At 50.0% G+C, this 21,974-nt stretch overlaps 2 protein-coding genes across 13 annotated transcripts in view; both read left to right on the top strand.

Annotated features, from left to right (window-relative positions):
* The window catches only part of kmt2ca (lysine (K)-specific methyltransferase 2Ca), a 50,494-nt gene extending 36,942 nt beyond the window's left edge, over positions 1–13,552 (top strand). For 6 of the 8 annotated variants that reach the window (XM_082546700.1, XM_082546702.1, XM_082546697.1 and 3 more), the window contains 27 exons: positions 130–549; positions 866–973; positions 4,243–5,151; positions 5,263–5,523; positions 5,605–5,805; positions 5,883–6,044; positions 6,133–6,268; positions 6,411–6,534; positions 6,622–6,797; positions 6,877–6,989; positions 7,070–7,207; positions 7,298–7,343; positions 7,416–7,531; positions 7,607–7,705; positions 7,960–8,172; positions 8,253–8,380; positions 8,581–8,776; positions 8,861–9,070; positions 9,150–9,529; positions 9,849–9,961; positions 10,104–10,240; positions 10,328–10,455; positions 10,654–10,855; positions 10,938–11,054; positions 11,245–11,318; positions 12,425–12,533; positions 12,606–13,552. In XM_082546700.1, the coding sequence (XP_082402826.1) occupies positions 130–549; positions 866–973; positions 4,243–5,151; positions 5,263–5,523; positions 5,605–5,805; positions 5,883–6,044; positions 6,133–6,268; positions 6,411–6,534; positions 6,622–6,797; positions 6,877–6,989; positions 7,070–7,207; positions 7,298–7,343; positions 7,416–7,531; positions 7,607–7,705; positions 7,960–8,172; positions 8,253–8,380; positions 8,581–8,776; positions 8,861–9,070; positions 9,150–9,529; positions 9,849–9,961; positions 10,104–10,240; positions 10,328–10,455; positions 10,654–10,855; positions 10,938–11,054; positions 11,245–11,318; positions 12,425–12,533; positions 12,606–12,698 (5,109 nt within the window). In that variant the 3' untranslated portion in view covers positions 12,699–13,552. The remainder of the gene's footprint in view (positions 1–129; positions 550–865; positions 974–4,242; positions 5,152–5,262; positions 5,524–5,604; positions 5,806–5,882; positions 6,045–6,132; positions 6,269–6,410; positions 6,535–6,621; positions 6,798–6,876; positions 6,990–7,069; positions 7,208–7,297; positions 7,344–7,415; positions 7,532–7,606; positions 7,706–7,959; positions 8,173–8,252; positions 8,381–8,580; positions 8,777–8,860; positions 9,071–9,149; positions 9,530–9,848; positions 9,962–10,103; positions 10,241–10,327; positions 10,456–10,653; positions 10,856–10,937; positions 11,055–11,244; positions 11,319–12,424; positions 12,534–12,605) is intronic. The other 2 variants (XM_082546704.1, XM_082546699.1) reach the window with 1 other exon arrangement.
* A 176-nt stretch (positions 13,553–13,728) lies between these two features.
* The window catches only part of LOC309714365 (NLR family CARD domain-containing protein 3-like), a 51,567-nt gene continuing 43,321 nt past the window's right edge, over positions 13,729–21,974 (top strand). For all 5 annotated transcript variants that reach the window (XR_014278913.1, XM_082546765.1, XM_082546764.1 and 2 more), the window contains exons 1-4: positions 13,729–14,271; positions 17,725–17,777; positions 17,905–18,189; positions 19,647–21,528. Coding sequence is in view for 4 of the 5 variants with exons in the window: in XM_082546765.1 (XP_082402891.1) it covers positions 17,732–17,777; positions 17,905–18,189; positions 19,647–21,528 (2,213 nt within the window). In the remaining variant the exon portion in view is untranslated. The remainder of the gene's footprint in view (positions 14,272–17,724; positions 17,778–17,904; positions 18,190–19,646; positions 21,529–21,974) is intronic.

Consider the following 21,974-nt stretch of genomic DNA (forward strand, 5'->3'; position numbering starts at 1 on the left):
TGCAGAATAAATCCAGATTATCAGACTGAACTGAAGGTAGAGGCCGGCCGGGGGCAGCCAGTGAAACCTGTAAGGGATCGTTTTCAGGGGCCGGTGTATCCACAGTGAGTGCTTCTTCTCTGTGTCCAGATCCGGAAGCAGCAGAAGGACCACGCCGAGCTCATCGAGGACTACCGGACCAAACATCCTCAGAGGGGTCTGCAGCAGCAACCGGCACCCCCACTCCCTCAGAAGCTGCTCTCACAGCCCATCGTGCCCCTGCAACCCCACCCGGGCGGCCCCGCACCGGCCCGTCTCCCAAATGTGCCTCCCGGTTGGACTCCAGGGGGTGGGGCTCCAGGGGTGATGGGGCAGAGGATGCCGCCTCATCAACCCCCTCAACTCCCCGCCGCCCTACCCAACAGCCCGCAAGTACCCCCACACACCCAGGCGCCCTCTGCTATAGTGCCAGGCCTCGCAGCTCAGACGGCAGGCTTTACTGCCGCCTCCCGAGGCCCCACCGGAGGTCCCAATGGAGCCACAGTGGATGGAGCTGGCCCTGCCCCTCAGGTAACAAACATGGCTGCTGCACCCCACTGTGATCTAGACCTGATCCAGAACCAGACTCGCATCATAAATCAGATGGGGAGGGGGGGATTATCTCCATATGTTTGAGCCCTCATACCTCCATCAGCACAGGAGACCCCACAGGAAGTTCAGTCTAATGCCGGTCCACATCTGGATTTGTCAGTCCAACTTTTATGTATCTCTGAACATCTGTATTAGAAAAGCCAATGAGGGGGGGACCCTGCAGTAACACTGCTTCATGTGAGCTTAGGCTGCTCCTGGGCGCTGGCTAACCCCTCTGACTCCGCCTCCTCCACAGGTCAAGTTTGACGACAACAACCCGTTCAGCGAGGGTTTCCAGGAGAGGGAGAGGAGGGAGAGGCTGAGGGAGCAGCAGGAGAGGCAGCGAGTTCAGCTCATGCAGGAGGTAAAACATCACGGAGGAGGAGGAGCAGAGCAAGCTGGGCCTCAGTCAGCAGAGCTCCTCCTCATAGAGCGCGTCCCCTCTGACTCCTCAAGTTTCTGTTTACCCACAACATGAAGACGTTCATGCTCTCACAGCTGGAGCACGCCCTGGTTAGGAACCAGGAAGAGTTCAATGTAAAGAGGAGTGAGACGGAGCGCAGTGTGTTTCCTCAAACACACTCAGAGCATTAGACTGGAGTCGGTGTTAAAGAGAGTAAACCAGTTTAAGCAGATGGGTTTAGACTCTAATAAGGGAAGAGAGCCAGTATCACTGAGTTCAGGAGGAGGTGAATCCCAAAGTCGGGGAGCAGAGCAGCTGAAAGCTCTGTTCCTCTTAGTGGTGAGACGGGAACAATGAGGTGAAGACATCGGTGAATGAGAGGGAGTAAATGTGGAGTAAATCACACAAGTAGGGAGGGACCAGGTTGTGGATACACGTCAAGTGAAGGAGACTCGAGCATCTACAGTCAGTGCAGCTGATGAAGAAGAGGGTGATGCGCTCTCTGGAGGCTGTGCGAGTTATGATCGCGAGAAATCAGAATTACAGTATCTGAGAAGTGACGAGGATAGGAGCAGCATGTGGGGCGAGGAAAGGAGGAAGTGCTGTCGAGGAGGACACCCAGACTGTTACCCTGAGGGGGGGTGGAGGTGTTGTCAGTATTAATGGAAAACCTGTAACCTGTGCTGACAAGCTTCAGTTTTACAGGAAGTGCAGAATTATTAGGCAAGTTGTATTTTTGAGGAATAATGTTATTATTGAACAACAACCATGTTCTCAATGAACCCAAAAAACTCATTAATATCAAAGCTGAATGTTTGTGGAAGTAGTTTTTAGTTTGTTTTTAGTTTTAGCTATTTTAGGGGGATATCTGTGTGTGCAGGTGACTATTACTGTGCAGAATTATTAGGCAACCTAACAAAAAACAAATATATACCCATTTCAATTATTTATTTTTACCAGTGACACCAATATAACATCTCCACATTCACAAATATACATTTCTGACATTCAAAAACAAAACAAAAACAAATCAGCGACCAATATAGCCACCTTTCTTTGCAAGGACACTCAAAAGCCTGCCATCCATGGATTCTGTCAGTGTTTTGATCTGTTCACCATCAACATTGCGTGCAGCAGCAACCACAGCCTCCCAGACACTGTTCAGAGAGGTGTACTGTTTTCCCTCCTTGTAAATCTCACATTTGATGATGGACCACAGGTTCTCAATGGGGTTCAGATCAGGTGAACAAGGAGGCCATGTCATTAGTTTTTCTTCTTTTATACCCTTTCTTGCAGCCACGCTGTGGAGTACTTGGACGCGTGTGATGGAGCATTGTCCTGCATGAAAATCATGTTTTTCTTGAAGGATGCAGACTTCTTCCTGTACCACTGCTTGAAGAAGGTGTCTTCCAGAAACTGGCAGTAGGACTGGGAGTTGAGCTTGACTCCATCCTCAACCCGAAAAGGCCCCACAAGCTCATCTTTGATGATACCAGCCCAAACCAGTACTCCACCTCCACCTTGCTGGCGTCTGAGTGGGACTGGAGCTCTCTGCCCTTTACCAATCCAGCCACGGGCCCATCCATCTGGCCCATCAAGACTCACTCTCATTTCATCAGTCCATAAAACCTTAGAAAAACCAGTCCTGAGATATTTCTTGGCCCAGTCTTGAAGTTTCAGCTTGTGTGTCTTGTTCAGTGGTGGTCGTCTTTCAGCCTTTCTTACCTTGGCCATGTCTCTGAGTATTGCACACCTTGTGCTTTTGGGCACTCCAGTGATGTTGCAGCTCTGAAATATGGCCAAACTGGTGGCAAGTGGCATCTTGGCAGCTGCACGCTTGACTTTTCTCAGTTCATGGGCAGTTATTTTGCGCCTTGGTTTTTCCACACGCTTCTTGCGACCCTGTTGACTATTTTGAATGAAACGCTTGATTGTTCGATGATCACGCTTCAGAAGCTTTGCAATTTTGAGACTGCTGCATCCCTCTGCAAGATATCTCACTATTTTTGACTTTTCTGAGCCTGTCAAGTCCTTCTTTTGACCCATTTTGCCAAAGGAAAGGACGTTGCCTAATAATTATGCACACCTGATATAGGGTGTTGATGTCATTAGACCACACCCCTTCTCATTACAGAGATGCACATCACCTAATATGCTTAATTGGTAGTAGGCTTTCCAGCCTATACAGCTTGGAGTAAGACAACATGCATGAAGAGGATGATGTGGACAAAATACTTATTTGCCTAATAATTCTGCACTCCCTGTATTACTGCTGAGTGTGAGACACTGGAGGAGAGCCATGATTTAACCTCACTGAGGCAGGGAGAGAGGGTATGGGTGGAAGGGTGAGACTGGGTTTGGAAGGAACATACAGCTGAGTGTCAGCTGTGTAGCAGTGAAAGCTAATATTTATGTGGAAGCACTTCAGTGATGAATAACAGAGGCCCCAACACTGAACCCTGGGGAACACCGGCAGAAACAGGAAATGAACTTGAAGAGTGAGCTTTAAATTGAATATGAGAGATGTGAGGTGAACCAGGCAGGGAGGGCAGTCTTTCCAGAGGATGGTGTGGGAAATCAACGGCTCAGCTCAAGAAGGAGGAGGATGGCGAGGAAACTGGAGTCAGCTGCCATCAGGACGTTGGTCGTTTTGAATAGTCGTTCCCTGTGAAGTGGATGGAAAGCAGACTGGAGTTGTTCATAGAGATTATTGTTGTTACTGAGACGTGTGTGAAGCCGAGAGGAGACAGTTTTCTCAAGAGTTTAAGAAACAAAGAGGAGATCGGATATCTAAATGAATTTATTTGTACCAGGCTTTTTAAGAATGGGAGTAAAGGAGGCAGGTTTCAATGATGAAGGAACGAGTAATAGTGATGATAATGGGGGCCAATGAGGTCTGACGGCTTTTAACGAGGACAGTGGGAAGAGGGTGGAGCTGACAGACAGATTGAATCCTTATTGGTACATCCGATCCTTGGAGGAGAGTCAAACTTGAAGATGGTTGAATGGTAGACAAGGAGGGAGCAAGGAGCTCCAGCAGAGGTGTCAATGTTAGAAATGTGGGTTACGGTAAGGAGGAGTCTGGAGGCCTGGTTACATCCACGAGAACAGATTAGACCACATGAGTATGTAATTGTTGTGTGTATGAATAAAGCATGGTTGTCAGGGGTTAAAGGTCAGAGGTGTCTGCAGCCTCCTCCTGCTCATGAATCCTGTTGATGTGCTTCCAGGTGGAGCGTCACCGCGTCCTGCAGCAGAGACTGGAGCTGGAGCAGCAGAGCCTCTTGGGGGCCTCCGTGCCTCCTGCCGCAACTCCGTCGGGTCCTCAGGTGGGACCGACAGCGGGTCCTGCCCCTGGAGGGGACGGTTTGTCTCAGATGCCCTTTTTCAGCTCCGAGCTGCCCCAGGACTTCCTCCAGACCTCCAGACCTCGACCTCAGCACCACAGCCAGATGGCAGTGACCTTTCCCCTGCAGGCAGGCCTCCGCCAAGGCTTCACGGCGAGGCCTCTACTCCCTGGAGCGCCCCCTGTTCCAACAGGTGAACCCCCCATGAACGTGGCTCCTTCCAGCCTCCAGACCAGGCCGAGGCTGCCTGGCCTCACAGGACCCTCAGCCCCAGGGCAGGCACACCCAGCTGGGATAGGAGCAGCAGGAATGCCCTCCTCCCATCCGGCAGGGCAGGGACATCTATTCGGACACGACTCCTCCTCTTCCTCTCCCTCCACTCCTCTGGCCACTTCCTTCCCCTGCTCCTCCTCTGGTGGCCCCGCCTCCCTCATCCAGCTGTATTCTGACATCATCCCGGACAATAAACCGAATAAGAAGAGGAGTAGGAAGAAGGACGGGGAGGAAGCCACAGGAGGAGGGGGGGCCAGGACGCCACTGTCCTCGCAATCGGATGACCTCACTGCCCCTCCCACCCCTGCTGTCTCTGACACTGCGTGCTCCACACCCACCTTTGGCAGCATGGACCAATCAGAGCTGTCTTTCCCTCAGAGCTCCTCCCTCTCTGGTCTGGCCCCATCATCAGAGCTGGAGAGGCAGCTGTCCATCATCTCTGCAGCCCAGCAGAGAGCCTCCGGGCTGGGCTCAGAGTGCCAGAGAGGGCCCCTGTCTGCAGCTCTGCTGAAGGTCAAGGTGCGCTTGTTTTCACACTTCATCCCACTTGTGCTGCAGTGGTACTGTAGTGATGCTGTGATAGTGGATGAACTATGGTATTGTGTGTCACTTTCCTGGGTCTCTCTGCAGGAGGAGCGCGAGGAGGCCGCAGCCTGTGGAGCCAGGGTGGTGAAGATGGAGGAGGGCCGGGCAGAGCCGTTCTCCCCCACGTCTCCTCATCAGGCAGGCGATGCAGGTAAGGAGCTGCTCAGACACCTGCTAAGGGACAAGACCTCCCCTGCCAACACGCCATCGCCCATCACCCAAGCTCCGCCTATCGCCCGGCGACAGCTGTCCAGCGACGGCTGTCGATCTGAAGAGGAAGATGCACCTGGTTCCCATGGCAACATGGTGAGGAGGTGGCCAGGGCAGACAAATGGAATGTCATGTGACCTTTTAGTTAAAAAAGCTGATCATGTGCTCCACCTCCAGGTGGTGAGGGACGGTCCTGCCTCAGAGCTGCTGGACACCTTCGGCAGGAAGAAGACGCAACGCTGCAAGAGACCCGCCCGGCCCGACAAAGACCGAGCTCCTCCCAAGTACAAAAGGAAGAAGAAGGAGGAGGAGGAGAAGCTACTCCAATCCTGCTCCACCTCTTCCTCCTCTGACCCAGTGGTGACACACCTCAGACAGGTAGAGCCCCGCCTCCTCCTGTTTACTGAGCAGGAAGCAGATGTCTGAAAGTTTAAACCTCTCCCCTCCATCAACAGCTGGCAGTGCTGCCCCTCATGGAGCCGGTCCTGGGGGTGGATCTCAGTCTGTTCCCCCCATACGGCAGTTCCTCTCTGGGCCGAGACTCCAGGCTGAGCGGCTCCTTCGGCAACGCCTGCCTGGATGGAGTCACCGACTACTACTCCCAGCTCATATACAAGGTACCGCTGCATGGGTACTGAGGTAATACTTTAGTAATGGTGTGGTACTGCTGTTTAATTTTACATCACTTCCTGTCTGCTCCTCCAGCAGAACAACCTCAGTAACCCCCCCACTCCTCCGGCCTCCCTGCCACCGACGCCGCCTCCTGTTGCCAGGCAGAAACTGGTGAACGGTTTCGCCACGACAGAGGAGCTGACCAGGAAGGAGGTCGGCGAGCAGGATGGTGAGAGGCTTATTTGACCCTCTTCTTTGTCTGACAGGCACAGGTTAGCCTGTGCAGCTGTGACAGTGTGGCCGTAAGTATGTGGACACCTGACAGCTGCACGAGAGCAACAGCTGATCTCTTCCTCCTGTTTCTACCTCAGTGAAAGGTGTGTCTGCTCTGAAGCTGAAAGGGGAGGAGCTTCTCAATTTAAACCATCCCTCCAGGACAGTGGATGTGCCTGCCTCCCTCCCAACCCCACCCCACAACAACCAGGAGGAGCTCAGGTTAGCCCCGCCCCTCAGATGTGAAGCCAAATGCCTCGTCGTCGTCTTGAGTCGTGCTGACTTTTCTTTGTGATTTCTCATCCTCAGGGTCCAGGACTCGTCAGAGCAAGATGACCCCGACAGCTACGTTCCATCGTCGTCCCCGGAGAGCGTGGCGGACATAGAGATCAGCCGGTACCCCGACCTGTCCTTCATCAAGCTGGAGCCTCCCTCACCCTGCCCGTCGCCTACACTACCCATGATCCCCTGTGCTTGGGGGAAAGGTGAGTCAGCCACAGCGTGACTGGAAAATGCCGCCTGTCTGTTCTGACTGATGCTCACCTGTTGCTCACCTGTGTGCAGGCTCTGCAGTCAAACAGGAAGTGAAGACTGAGACCAACCATCAGGGACTTCCTTCCTGCTCGAACACAGACCTGGTTACCATAGCAATAACCCTGAACCCCACTGCAGCCCAGGTAAACATCTCTTGCTATTAATGTTGATGTATCAGTAGCCCCTCCCCCTGGTCGTCATTGCTGTGACCCTCTGTTTCCAGAACGTTCCAGGAGTGATGGCGGCGGTGGCGGAGCTGCTGCGGGTCCCCGTCCCTGTGAACTACCAGCTGAGCCGAGCGTCCGGTCCCGAGCAGAGCTCTCTGGCCCTGCTGGCGAGCGTGCAGGTGCCGCTGATGCAGGTGAGATCGCTGCACCCCGCAGCATTGTTTCATCGCTGTCGGCGCTGAGCGTCTCTCCAGGTGACTGACAGCTGTTTGATGTGTTCACAGGGTTCATCCGCCACAAAACAGAGAGCGGCCGCTACAGGAAACACAGGTCTGCACACACACTCGCACACTCACGCACGCACACACCTGTGCGTCTGTTCATATCTATCCGTGTCTACAGGTGTCAGAATGGACTTCAGCCAGCAGGGCGGCGCTGCCACCACCAGGCCTCAGTGCTGCAGCTACTGCAAGGTGTTGCTGGGAAACGGAGTCCGCATTGTCAGGGAGCTCAAACAGGTTAGACGCCTCAGAGGAGACGGTCAGAGTGACCTCACAGTGGACAGGAAGTCACCCTCTGTGTGTGTGTTACAGGAGGGTCAGTCCGGACCCGGCTCCAGCTTGCTCTTCTGCAGTCCCAACTGCTCCACCCTCTACACCAACGACCTCCAGAGCAGGTCTGCAGGCACCAAGGTGAGGCCCCGCCCACACCGCAGGTGTCCCAGCCTTCATTTGGCTGATGTGTTTGGCGCTGAGATTAGGCACAGACAATGGTTTAGTTACAGTCATAGTGGTAGCTGTTACGATTGGCTGCTGTGGGGGGTGGGTGTGTGTTTTGTTGTTTTCTTCTCCTTGGTTGGTTGTTCCCCTGGTGCAGTTTAGTCTGGGGTCAGGAGTTCAGGTAGATTTCCCACAATGCACCGCTTTAACACCTGTCCCGCTGTCAGTCTGCAGTCCCTGTCCTGCTCTCCGGCTCCGAGTGCCCCCCTCCCACCAGGGTGCAGCACCAGTACACCAACAACATGTCCTCCATTGCCGTCCACGCCCTCCCCCGTGCTCCCTCCTCGCCTCCCCCGACATCCTCCTCCACCCCACCTCTCTTCTTCCCATCTGCCTCTGCCATCACCATGGAGACCAGGCCTCGCATGGACAGCCTCAAGGTGGGCGTGGTTACCTGTGAACTAACATTGTACTGAGTCAGGTCATTGATTTGAAGACTGACTATTTGACCGGCTTACAGGTGAAGGTAAAGTTGAAGCCCCGCCCCCGGGCAGTCCCAGGTGAGGAGGACTCGCTGTCATCGTGCCATGGAAAGAGGATGAAGAGTTCCCGCTGGCGACGCTGGAGTGTTAACATCACACTGAGCAGGTATGTTAGGGACCTCATTTGAACCTCACCTACTAGTTTTTGGCACCTGTGGGGGAAGGGGCGGAGCCTCTGCTCCAGCAATGACCACTGTGTTTGAGGATAACAGCCTGTGCAAGTGCACGTGGCACCACGACGCCCTCAGCTGCGCGTTATCAGACCTGGATGTTCTGTCATCAGTAATCTTTCTCTTTTTCACGCAGGGGTACTTGCATCTCTAATGAGGCGGTTGCCTTGCCAACACAGGATGAAGTGGATGAGCTGTTGAAGAACCTGGGGGCGTGTCTTCGTCCAGAACCATTACCCAGAGACCAGCGCAGGTGCTGCTTCTGTCACCAGCAGGGCGATGGCCAGACAGACGGACCGGCCAGGCTCCTGAACCTGGACTTGGATCTGTGGGTGAGTGCGCCGCTCTCTGCTCTGAGTCTCCGGTGGCGGCGCGGTGCGGCCCATTCACCTGTCGTCCATGTGTTTGTGTCCCAGGTGCACCTTAACTGCGCCCTGTGGTCCAGCGAGGTGTACGAGACTCAGGCGGGTGCGCTCATCAACGTGGAGCTGGCTTTGAGGCGAGGACTGACGCTGCGCTGCGCTCACTGCCAGCAGACCGGCGCCACGAGCGGCTGCAACCGCCTCCGCTGCACCAACACCTACCACTTCACCTGCGCCTCGCAGGCCCAGTGCACCTTCTTCAAGGTAAGCGCAAGGCCGAGTTACACCTGAGCTCACGCCCACCGGGCACTCCTCCTCACCCTGCACCTCCTCTCTTCTCCAGGATAAGACCATGCTCTGCCACCTCCATAAACCCAGGATGGTTCCTCTCACCGGGGACAGGTCCTGCGGCAGCTCACCCTCCTCCACTCCCAGCTCTGCCCCTGACCCGGCGGCTGTGACGGCCTCTGACCCGTACGACTCAGAGCTGCGATGCTTCGCGGTGTTCCGCCGAGTGTTCGTGCAGCGGGACGAGGCGCGCCAGATCGCAGCCGTGGTGCAGCGTGGTGAGCGGCAGCACACCTTCAGGGTCGGCAGCCTGCTGTTCCGTGCCATCGGCAGGCTCCTCCCACAGCAGATGAGAACCTTCCACAACGAGACGGCCATCTTCCCCGTCGGTTACCATGCTAACCGTATCTACTGGAGCATGCGCCACAGCAACAGGTAAGAGCAGCAGCGTGCAGATTATCAATCAGAATCAATGTGCGGTTGCCACGCCCACCGCTGTGCTACATCACACTGCCCACTTTTCTCTGATGGAAGACAAAGTTTAGATCTGCAGGAAGATGTTTATGTTAGGAGCTCTTACTGTGAAAGGTTGCAACAGGAAGAAGGCGGTCTGACACAGAGTAGTGATGGAGGTGTCGGATTACCAACCACAGTGTGAGAGGGTGTTTACCTCCCTCTGCAGTGATTGGTCTGATCACAGGTAGACGTCAGCAGTGATTGGTCGGTCTGATGGCTCTCTGCTCGTGCTCCGCAGACGCTGTAAGTACATGTGCTACATCGAGGAGGAGGAGGGGCAGCCGCTGTTCAAGGTTAAGGTGGTGGAGAAAGGACACGATGACCTCATTCTGACCGGACCCACGCCCAAAGGTAACCATCACCTGTGTGTCTGCACAACTGTCATCAGAAGCACTGCTGCTCCTCAGGAGCACGGCGATGAACCAAAGTGTGTGCGTGTGTGTGTGTGTGTGTGTGTGTGTGTGTGTGTGCGCGTGTGTGTATGTGTGTGCAGCTGTGTGGGATCAGATCCTGGATCCCGTCTCCCAGATGAGGACCTCCAGCGGGACTCTGAAGCTGTTCCCAGTTTACCTGAAAGGAGAAGATCTGTTTGGTCTGACCACGTCTGCGGTGACCCGAATCATAGAGTCTGTACGTCCAGCACACACACACACACACACACACACACACACACCTTCAAACAGGGACCCAGACTCACCTGTTCTCTGTGTGTTTCAGTTACCTGGCGTGGAGGCCTGTGAGCGTTACACTTTTCGTTACGGCAGGAACCCCCTCATGGAGTGGCCTCTGGCCTTCAACCCGTCAGGCTCCGCCCGTTCCGAACCCAAAGCCTGTCAGGCCAAAAGGTACGTGCTCTGAAGCAATGATGTCACTTTGTGTCAAGCTGCTGATGGAAGTGGCGGGCGGGTGGGGCAAAGTGTAGCTGCTCTGCATTGTGTTGTGACATCGTCAGTGTGGCTGGGACAGAGATCTGCTCAGGCCTCCGTCACAGGTTTCTGTAAAGCGCACCCACAGCTGCCTGACGCCCTCCTCTCCCCCCTCAGACCCTACCTGCTGGCCAGCATCGCCCCCAGGTGTCAGGGCTCGGTGGGCTCCATCGTGGGCCTCGTCCCCGGCGTCATCTCTCTGTCTCCGGGCGAGTCCGTGGCCGGCGCTCACCAGGGACGCCACTCCAAGTCCTCGCAGTACCGCCGCATGAAGGCTGAGTGGAAGAGCAATGTGTACCTGGCACGCTCCCGCATCCAGGTGGGTCACCTGCAGCACAGCCCGAACACTTGACCGCCAACGCAGGACAGGAAGCTGACTGTGTTTGTGTGTGTGCTCGCAGGGTCTCGGACTGTACGCTGCCAGAGACATCGAGAAGTGCACCATGGTCATCGAATACATCGGGACCATCATCAGGAGTGAAGTAGCCAATCGCAAGGAGAGGCTGTACGAATCACAGGTAACACACAGGTCTGCGACTTCTGATGTTCAGATCGGAGTCACGTCGACTGAAAGCTGTCGTCTGATTGGTTCGTTCACATGTCACACAAACATAAACAGTCAGTGACATCTGTGTGAAGGGGGTGGGGCCTGCACGTCTCACCTCCAGAGGGTCATGGCTTTCACTCGTGTTGTGTGTCTGTGTGCAGAATCGCGGCGTGTACATGTTCCGGATCGACAACGACTATGTGATCGACGCCACCATCACCGGGGGACCCGCCAGGTGAGTCCAGCTCAGACCGGTTCAGTGCTGATCTCACACCTGCACACACCTGACCCAATGAGCCCTTCCTGTACAGACGCTCAGGTGAGCGCCCCCTGCTGTTTCAGCAAGGAGGTGATCAAACAGTCCTGATGTTCAGATGTAGTAGGAGGCTATCGTAAAGAGGTGTGTGTGTGTCCACCTGGGGTCTCTGCCCAGTTGGACTTGAAACACCTCTCCTGGGACGCATCAGGTGTTCTGGTGTTTAAAGCTGTGGGTGAGCAGCAGCTCAATTTGAGCTCCTCACCTGTCGTGGAGCGCTCAGACACTCCTCAGAGGAAACTTTCCTTTCATCTGGTGCTCACAGGTGAGGGCGGGGCTGTGGAAGGGTCGCAGCTCCGCCCTCGCTCTGAGTGCTCATGGTGTTGGGAAAACACACCTGAAAGTGTCCTCGCTCCAGGACACAAACCGCTGAGGCGTGACGTGATGACATCACAGCTCAGCTCCAGTGTTTTTACTGCCCCTCTGAATTTAACTGATTCATGTTTGCAGTGGAAATCACACGTGATGTAAGAAAGTCACATGCGATGAGCCGCTCGGGAATAAACCAAACGTTAACATGTTATCTTGGTGACGTGTATACCTCGTGTGTTATTGTGCTGGAAGTGAGGCGTTCTCACTGGCTCTAGTGACCCTTGACCTCTCGGTCAGCTGACAGCTGGTGGGGTAATGGACGTCTCTGAAAGAGCAGAGCACTTCTTACAGATGTGATGTCCTGATAAGTCGAGCAGATATTTGAAATTTACTTATCAACATTCATTAAAACTTTATTTATGTCACGGTCCCAAATTTTTATCCGCTCTCTTCCGACATCCCCACGTTTGAGTTTCAGACTAAATGCATTCTGGGATATTTGGCTGCCCCAAGTCCAAGTTCAGGTGTGTTCGGGGGGGGCGGCTGCTCAGGTGGCTCTGCATTGATAAATACCTGAACCAGCCGAGTTCTGATAAACTCAGAGAGCTCAAAGTGAAAACCTGATGAAGGATCCCAGCAGGGTGCAGGAATTTTTAATAGTGTTGATTGGTCTGTTGACCTGTGAAAGACCCGCCTCTGTGTGTGATTGGCAGGTACATCAACCACTCATGTGCTCCCAACTGTATCACTGAGGTGGTGACTGTGGAGAAGGAGAACAAGATCATCATCAGCTCCTGCAGACGCATCCAGAGAGGAGAAGAGGTAAGGCCCGCCCTCCATCAGTCAGCATCTCAGAGCGTGTGTGGTTACTGATTACTGCCCCTCCCCCTCCAGCTGTGCTACGACTACAAGTTCGACCTGGAGGACGATCAGCATAAGATCCCGTGTCACTGCGGAGCCGTCAACTGCCGCAAATGGATGAACTGAACACACACACACACACACACACAGGCAGCTCGCTCTCTGTCGATCGCCTCCCCTGTGGGCGGAGCTTAACTTCATATCAACACAGTGATAATAATGAAAGTGATTGCTTTGATAACACAAGTAATGATAATAATATTGATGATGGGGATAACAGGTCAGGGTGGGGGTTATATATGCGCATGGGTGGGGTCAGAAGCTTGTTTCTGAGGGCGTAGCTGTGTTGGAGAGTGGGCGGGGCTTAAAGAGGCTGGTCCTCTGTGTATATTGTGTGTAAAAATGAGCACAGATGTAAATTTGAGATCAGAGAATGTGTTGTCTTTAACTTGCACTAAAACACAAAAACAAGAAAAATAGAGACTTTATTCCCTGGCCCCGCCCACCCCACTCCTGCCCCGCCCACCTCCATTTGTTAATTTCCTGTAAAATAAGAGTTTTTTTGTATTTATTACTGAATGAAGCTATTTTCTAAACCTGCGGTGCGTTCGAGGTCCGGCGTGGCGGTGTGTAAATACGTGTACCATAGATGAGAGAATTGCACACAGAGTTTAAGAAGCCCTCCACCATCCTCACCACCGCCGATCAGCTGCAGCGTTTCAAGTACAGTTTGTGTTGCTGACCCGGCACCGCATCCCGATTGGACGGACTGTGAAGCGAGTCGGGCAGGCGTCACCGCGGCCTTCAGGCGCCGAGTCCCGCTGCCGTGTACATAGGAGACTGCTGATGTGTACAGAGACGACACGAAGCCTTTTTTATTATTACTGGACGTAACCGTGACGATGAAGATGTTTGTTTTTGGGAAATATGGTGACTCTGATTTAGAATCATTTACAGAAAAATAAAATATTTTACATGTTGCTCTCGCCTCATTCTGTTCTGTGTGCATAGCAACAGTCACATGACCACCTCAGTGTTTCAGTGTATTTGCTGTGTGAGCTGTCGTTGGGACTTAATGTGTTTCGTAACGACTGGCTCTGTTTCCTGTGATGCCTGGTTGTGTAAGCGGGCTTCATGCCCTCCTGTGATGAAAGCTGGAGTTGTGTTTGTACAGACCGAGTGGGGGTGGGTGGGTGCGTGCAGCAGTGTGGAAACATGAAAAGCGTCAGAAAAGTGAAGAACAAGACGTGACGGCGCCGCCTTTAGAGCCATGAAGTTTCAGCAGAAATCGGCACCTCTGGTTCTGTAAGATTCTCTTGTCACATCAGCGCCATGTTTCCTGTTTCCTCACTTCCTGTGGGTCAACAGCTGGTTTACTGTTGCCTGGGTGGATCCGGGGGCATTTCATGGTCTGTGAGGGTGAGCAGGAGCTCTGAGGTTGTGGGCTGAAGCTGGAGTCAGAGAAACAATTTTACAGGTTTGATGATCAAATACAGCTCAGACATCGTCACCTGAGAGCGCTCATGTCTCCAAGACGCACACTTCCTCTTATGTAGTCATCTGACTCCTGTAAATGGACAGGGGAGGAGCACAGATCCAGCAGCTGATGACCAAGATGAGGAAATCAGGATCTTCTTCTCTCTGAGACGGAGGCGGGTTTATCCCACCAGCACGCTGCACATCGCCTGCTCCTGACCAGGTGAGCTGTTCAGAATCCGTTACCATGGTGCTTTTGGATAGTTGTATTTTGAACATGTAAATATAACTCAAAAGTAAAGGCGTTGCATGAATCTCTGTATGTGTACAGCATTTATGCGTGAAGGCTACGCCTCACTGACACATTAACCTCACACCCCTCAGGATACAACAAGTCATAAAACCTGTGGGCTCCACCCACTGGTCAGGTTAATAACATGTGCTGATAAAGACTCCGCCCCTCTAAAAGCAGATAACAGCTGAATAGACCTGAAGTCTCTGCAGCCACGGATGGAGCCATTTGAAGTCTCAAAAACTAAAGGAAGGAGCTTCAGTGCTTCCTTTATTGCCTCCTTTAGCAGAGGAGACACTGAAGTGTCCTTTACAGGAGGACATGTTCATTAATGCTGTGTTTTCCATCCAGTGGAGTGACCTGCTGATGTGAGTGAATCAGCATCAAAGCTCTCTAAAGATGCCGAGCTTTGTCAAAGTGACTTCTGTGTGTGTACTGCACGCTTCAGGATGTTAGAGACAAACGTCAGTCACAGGAAGTCTGAATAAAGGAGAAGTTACTCTGGATCAGCAGCAGAGACACACACGTCACTTCCCCTCTGAGGTTCTTCTTTATCTGACACACTGATGTGTGAACGATGTAACAGCCTGTGTCTGCAGTCCGCTTTCAGGCTGCTGGAGAGCAGATGAACGTCTCCCACGTCCAGCCTCACACTGTGAAATAGTCCAACTGTCTAAGCTTCACTTCTCAGCCCTCATCAGTTCTCCTCCACATCAGGCTGTTTTCTACCAAAGTCATGGAAAAGCCTTCTAAAATATTCCCCCACAGCTCGGGTCTTCTTATCCTGCCTTTAGGATTTAGAGCAAAGCTAAGTGGAATAAAAAGTCCCATAAAACCAACATCGAAACGTAAAGTTTGTTGATTAAAATATTTTCTCAAACTAAAATGGGAAGAAACAAACTCTACTGAATATGACTGACACTCACTGAGTTTGATTTAGGTTTTTGAGTCACAACAGGGCAGATGTCCACATATGAGAGCAGAGCTGATTCAAAGCAAGCAGCTGATGCTGACAGGCTTTTGTCCTCGAGCAGGTTGTTCCAGAGTTCAGTGCTGATGGCAAAACCTTCAGATTTAAACTCAGGAACAGTCACATCAGACTCTTGAGTTGCCTTGTGTGACACAAATCTTATATTTTATTTGAGGGTTAGTTCAAGATGCGCTCATTAAAATCTGAAAGTTTAAATTCAGTTTTTATATATTAAATACAAATATCCATCCCTCCATTTTCCATCACTTTTCCTGTTGCTGTCCCAAGTTAGCTGTAGGACAGATGACCTCGCCTTAGACTGCAGAATACTTTGGGGTACAGAGGGGTTCATGGTCCTCTAGGTGACTGCAAATCATTTTCAATTCAGTTCTATTTATAAAGCCTGAAATAACAAGAACAACAGTCGCCTCAATGTGCTTTATATTGTACGGCCCACTCTACAATAATAGATTCAGAGAGAAACCCAACAATCATATGACCCCCTATGAGCAAGCACTTAGGCGACAGTGGGAAGGAAAAACTCCCTTTTAACAGGAAGAAACCTCCAGCAGAACCAGGCTCAGGGAGGGGCGGGGCCATCTGCTGCGACCGGTTGGGGTGAGAGAAGGAAGACAGGATAAAAGACATGCTGTGGAAGAGAGACAGAGGTTAATAACAGATATGATTCAATGCAGAGAGGTCTGTTAATACATAGTGAGTGAAGAAGAAACACCCAGTGCATCATGGGAATCCCCGGCAGCCTACGTCTAATGCAGCATAACTAAGGGAGGATCCAGGGTCACCTGGTCCAGCCCTAACTATATGCTTTAGCAAAAAGGAAAGTTTGAAGCCTAATCTTGAAAGTAGAGATAGTGTCTGTCTCCTGAATCCAAACTGGAAGCTGGTTCCACAGAAGAGGGGCCTGAAAACTGAAGGCTCTGCCTCCCATTCTACCTCCCCAAAAGTTGAATGTGTTCATCTGGACCCCATGGGTTCTCCAGGGTTAATATTGACATCATACTTGGAGAGCTGTCAGTATATTTCTGTCATATCCCCTGATGTAAAATGTTCTGTTCTTATTTAAACAGCTAACTGAATTTAATCTAACACTAAAAATTCACGAGGAAACATTTTCCCTGGGAACAAAAACAGCATGGTAATACGTGGAGATCCTGAAAAGTGCTCCAACAATGATCACATTATATTTGAAATATTTGTTCAGTTCTCTTCCAAACCCCAGCAGCTGTGTGCTGTAGGTTTGAGTGTTTACTAAAATAGAAATAAAAGCGTTCTAACGTCTCACCTGTTTGTTTCAGGCATACATGTGTACTATGTTTATTAAGATGGATTAAGCTTGTTTTTCAGTCATGTAGTGATTGTGTTTAACTGTATGAAGTTTATTAGACATTATGAAACAGACAATACAGAAAAGCCAATTTTGTCAAAGTCACTTAAAAAAAAAAAAGATTTAACTACATCATGTGTAATTTCCATTCCAAATATTAATCACAGTTCAGAGGGGGCGGCAGTAAAAACTCCTGATGTCATGAAGTACACCGCTGCTCCAATTGTAGAATGATTGTGCTGCATTCTCGGAAAGCCTGGACTCCCATGTGAACTTATGAAGAATGGACTTGCATACTTGAGAATGGAAAAACGGCCCCGGTTAGATACCACATTTGGAAGATGGTACATCAGGATTCAGTGTCCTTAAAATGCTGTTAAAGCTTGGAGCTCTTCCAGACTGGGACCTCTGCCAGATGCTCCCAGCCGACACTCGTATGTTTGAATGGGCCAGGCCTTCTCCACCATCTGGTCCATCTCACCCCTAGGTAGCAAGTGAAAACCAAGCTTCACTTGCTGAGTGTACAAGGTGTAGAGCTGCAGGTCTTGTGATACGATTACAAATACCCAAACATCAGTTGGGTTCACATCAGGTAGATCCCAAACACCTTTCAGGGACTCCAAGATGGCTGAGTATTCTGAACTATTGTTTGTGGTACAAAGCAAAACCAACAATGAGGACCCGTTAATTGGTCCAGGGAAAAAACTTCCTCATCCTCTGGAGAAACCCAATATCCAAACACAGAGCTGGGGCCATATATATAAAAGTATACCCACCCCTGTTCGCTGCCTCTCAACAAGAGAAACAGAGAAAGAGAGAAAGAGAAAATAGAACAGAGTCCAGCCTTAATCCAAGAAACTGCTTCTAACATGACCTGTTTGTTGAGGTGAACCCAAATATTTCTAGCCAGTACTGGTAATTCTACATCAGCCGCAGGTTTTCTCAGTGCTATAACTTCACTGCAGTGTGTAAACAGAAGATTCCATCAGAAACCGGGGTGCTATGATGTGTTGCAATAAGTGATATGAGACCAGCTGATCCTGATTCACTGTACCGCATTCTGTCATAGATCAAAGATGGAGTCTGAACCAGACCAGCCAGCTTTATCAGCTCCATCCGCAGGTAGGAGCTCAGTATTTTAGGACATTAACACAGAAACACACAAAGCTCAAACTGACCAATCGTAGCTGTCATTTCCTTCAAAGAGTGAGGTAGGATGCATGCTTATTATGTCTCTTTTTTCCTGTAGAGGATGAGCTCAGCAGGGTACGGTGCAGCTTTGTTTGGAGGGTTTCAAAAGAAATCGTCACACAGCTCCTGGAGGCTCTGGTAACGGACCGTGTCCTGAATGATCTGGAGAAAGCATCAATAGTGGAGGGGAACTCGGTCACAGCAGATAAGGCTCGTGACTTGATTGACACAGTAAAGAAAAAAGGAGGAACTGCCTCCAGGATAATGATCAGACATCTTCAGACCATAGATCCGACTCTCTCCTCTGAGCTGCATTTGTCTTTTGAGCCATCTGCGCAGCCAGGTGAGCTCTGTTTGTTGTTATGATGGTTTTATTGCTCAGTTTACTTCAATTCTGAGAGATTTAACTGTGTGTGTGTTTAACTGTAAATAAAGGTTTTTTTCTGTTGTGAATATATTGAACCCTTTACTTAATATTTTAATTACAAATCCTCTTTTCTCTTCAGAGCTACATTTCTCTGGACATTTCTGTATCTCATTTAAAGTTTGTTGCTTTTTGATTGATCCACGTTTGTTATCTGCAAAGACACTGATATGAAAATTGTGTCTTTGTGGTTGGTGAAAACACATGAACCTCCTCATGAATGAGCTGAAAAACGTGAAAATCACGAAGCCAGTAGTTACCCAGTAGTTTCCTCGTTTCAGACACTGAAATTGGATTATTTCCATTTGATGGTTAGAGGGTTAATTCCATATCCCAATCACTAATTTTGGTAATCGGGAGTCAGTCCGCCAGGGTCTCCGCTCCTGGACCCTGCCCAACACAAATTGCACCTGACCCCTACGGTGGCTCCTGCAGGTGGTTAGCTCTCAGGAGGATGGGCCCATCTCCCTTTTTTGGGGGGCCTGACCCAGATAAATGGAAGATGGTGGATGGATTGTTAGAGAGTTTACTTTGTGTGGTTTGTGACATAACTAATTTGTTAATGGTAAAAAATTCATTGTCAGGAGAGAGACCTGACTCACCCTGAGAGGAAGGATTTACTCCATCAGACCCTGAAGACCTAAACAAACCGTCACAGTGTCGTATGTGGGAACATGTGCTGAATGACCACCTTCCTCAGCTTTTACTAGTCTCTCTTTCTAATTGCTAACATGATAGCTGTATCTGGTATGAGTGAATGACAAGGTCTTAAAAGAATAAACAATCCTGGTTGGGTGCTGTTCAACTCAAGCTGTTTGTTGGCCAGACTGTCAACCTTGCTTTGGTTCTTATGTCTCTGCTAATAATAAAGGGAGGGCCTGGGGTCCTCGCTTGTCCTCTGTGCTGATGTGTAAAGGAAGAATCATCCTGATTCCCTTATTTAACAGCTTCTACCAACTGTAAAGTGTAATCTCTATGCTAAGAAAATAGTAAATGCATTAAAAGACCCTAAAAATAAAAAACTCAAAATGTTTGAGGATATTTCTTTGTTTGATAAGTCACTGCAGCTCTAACCAATGCAGTTATCTGGCTTTGTTGTCTGGACTCCAGCTTTTTAACTGTTGACTGAAGTTTTTGTTGGTTCATGAACTTCTAACCTACACTGAGTTTTGTTTGAATGACTCCAGGGATAAGTGTGTCACAGTGATTTGTTTATGAGTTATAATAAATCAGTTTAGCTCGAAGTCATAACTTCATAACCGTAGACTTGGGTTTAAGTCACATTCACATATAGATGCAGTTGAATAACTTTTTCCTCATACTGTACAGACCACTCTACAGGCAATGATCTTATTGACAGTTTTTGTTTCATCCAGAGACTCTTCAGGCCTGTCACCTCAAACTCAATTCAAACCTGAAACAGAAGTTCCAGTGTGTGTTTGAGGGGATCCCTAAAGCAGGAAACCCAACCCTTTTGAATGAGATCTACACAGAGCTCTACATCACAGAGGGAGGGACTGCAGAGGTCAATGATGAACATGAGGTCAGACAGATTGAAACAGCATCCAGGAAACCAGACAGACCAGAAACAACAATCAGACAAGAAGACATCTTTAAACTCCCACCTGGAAGAAAAGCACCAGTAAGAACAGTTCTGACAATGGGAGTGGCTGGCATTGGGAAAACAGTCCTAACACAGAAGTTCACTCTGGACTGGGCTGAAGGCAAAGCCAACCAGGACATCCAGTTCATGTTTCCATTCACTTTCAGAGAGCTGAATGTGCTGAAAGAGGAAAAGTTCAGCTTGGTGGGACTTGTTCATCACTTCTTTACTGAAACCAAAGAAGCAGGAATCTGCAGCTTTGAAGACTTCCAGGTTGTGTTCATCTTTGATGGTCTGGATGAGTGTCGACCTCCTCTGGACTTCCACAAAACTACAATCCTGACTGACCCTAGAAAGTCCACCTCAGTGGATGTGCTGCTGATAAACCTCATCAGGGGGAAACTGCTTCCCTCTGCTCGCCTCTGGATAACCACACGACCTGCAGCAGCCAATCAGATCCCTCCTGACTGTGTTGGCTTGGTGACAGAGGTCAGAGGGTTCACTGACCCACAGAAGGAGGAGTACTTCAGGAAGAGATTCAGAGATGAGGAGCAGGCCAGCAGGATCATCTCCCACATCAAGACATCACGAAGCCTCCACATCATGTGCCACATCCCAGTCTTCTGCTGGATCACTGCTACAGTTCTGGAGTTTGTCATGAAGAACAAAGAGAGCGAAGATCTGCCTAAGACTCTCACAGAGCTCTACCTACGCCTTGTGCTATTTCACCTAAAAACAAAGAACATCAAGTGTGATAAAGCCACAGATCCACACTGGAGTCCAGAGAGCAGGAAGATGATTGAGTCTCTGGGAAAACTGGCTTTTGATCAGCTGCAGAAAGGAAACCTGATCTTCTATGAATCAGACCTGACAGAGTGTGGCATCGATATCAGAGCAGCCTCAGTGTACTCAGGAGTGTTCACACAGATCTTTAAAGCTGATGAGTATGACATGTTTTCAGAAACAGTCTACTGCTTTGTCCATCTGAGCATTCAGGAGTTTCTAGCTGCAGTCTACATGTTCCACTGTTTCACCAACAGAAAGACAGACGTGCTGGAAGAGTTCCTGGGAAAAGACTGGGAACATAAAACAGAGGTGCTGGAGAACTTTGTGGGGAAAGACTGTAAGGATTATCTATTTGATTCTTTATCTGATGTTGATGATGATGATGATGATGATGATGATGAAGTTCCATCCGAGTGTCTGTTTCTCAAGAGAGTCATGGAGAAATCCCTCCAGAGTAAAAATGGCCACCTGGACCTGTTTGTCCGCTTCCTTCATGGCCTCTGTCTGGAGTCCAACCAGAGACTCTTAGGAGGTCTGCTGGGTCAGACAGAGAACAGTCCAGGAACCATCCAGAGAGTCATTAAGAGTCTGAAGAAGATGAACAGTGATAAAATCTCTCCTGACAGAAGCATCAACATCTTCCACTGTCTGATGGAGATGAACGACCTCTCAGTACATCAGGAGATCCAAGAGTTCCTGAAGTCAGAGAACAGATCAGAGAGACTCTCTGAGATCCACTGCTCAGCTCTGGCCTTCATGCTGCAGATGTCAGAGGACGTTCTGGATGAGTTGGACCTAAAGAAGTACAACACATCGGTGGATGGACAACGCAGATTAATTCCAGCTGTGAGGAACTGCAGAAAGGCTCGGTAAGTGCAGATCTCTGTCTCTATGCACATGTGTGTTCCTGCGTTGTGTCTGACAACGAAAGGTAAAAAGAAAGACTTACAAGTAAATCCAAGGCCTCCAAGGACTTCCAAAGCTTGGAGGTCCTAAAAGTCAGTATACCAATAACAGTTTGGGGTTTAGAACACATTTTGTGTAATTATAACAATATGTCATTTATGACCCGGTTACACGCAGTACAAGTCAAGCTGTTAACAAGCTGTAGAGTGTAAAGGCCAACCCCAGCTCCTGAAATGTGTCATAGAAAAAAACAGTTTCTAAATCAGTCCTATTTCATTACAAAGCCTGGTTGAATTGGTTTGTGTTCACAAGTTTTTCAGAAGGTAGAAGTCAATGTTGAAGTTCACACAATCATCTGTCCTTATCTCTAAATATTGAATTCTTTTAATAGGGAATTATGGTCAGGTCT

This window comes from Aulonocara stuartgranti (genome assembly GCF_965226115.1).
Source record: "Aulonocara stuartgranti genome assembly, chromosome: 9".
NCBI lineage: Eukaryota > Metazoa > Chordata > Actinopteri > Cichliformes > Cichlidae > Aulonocara > Aulonocara stuartgranti.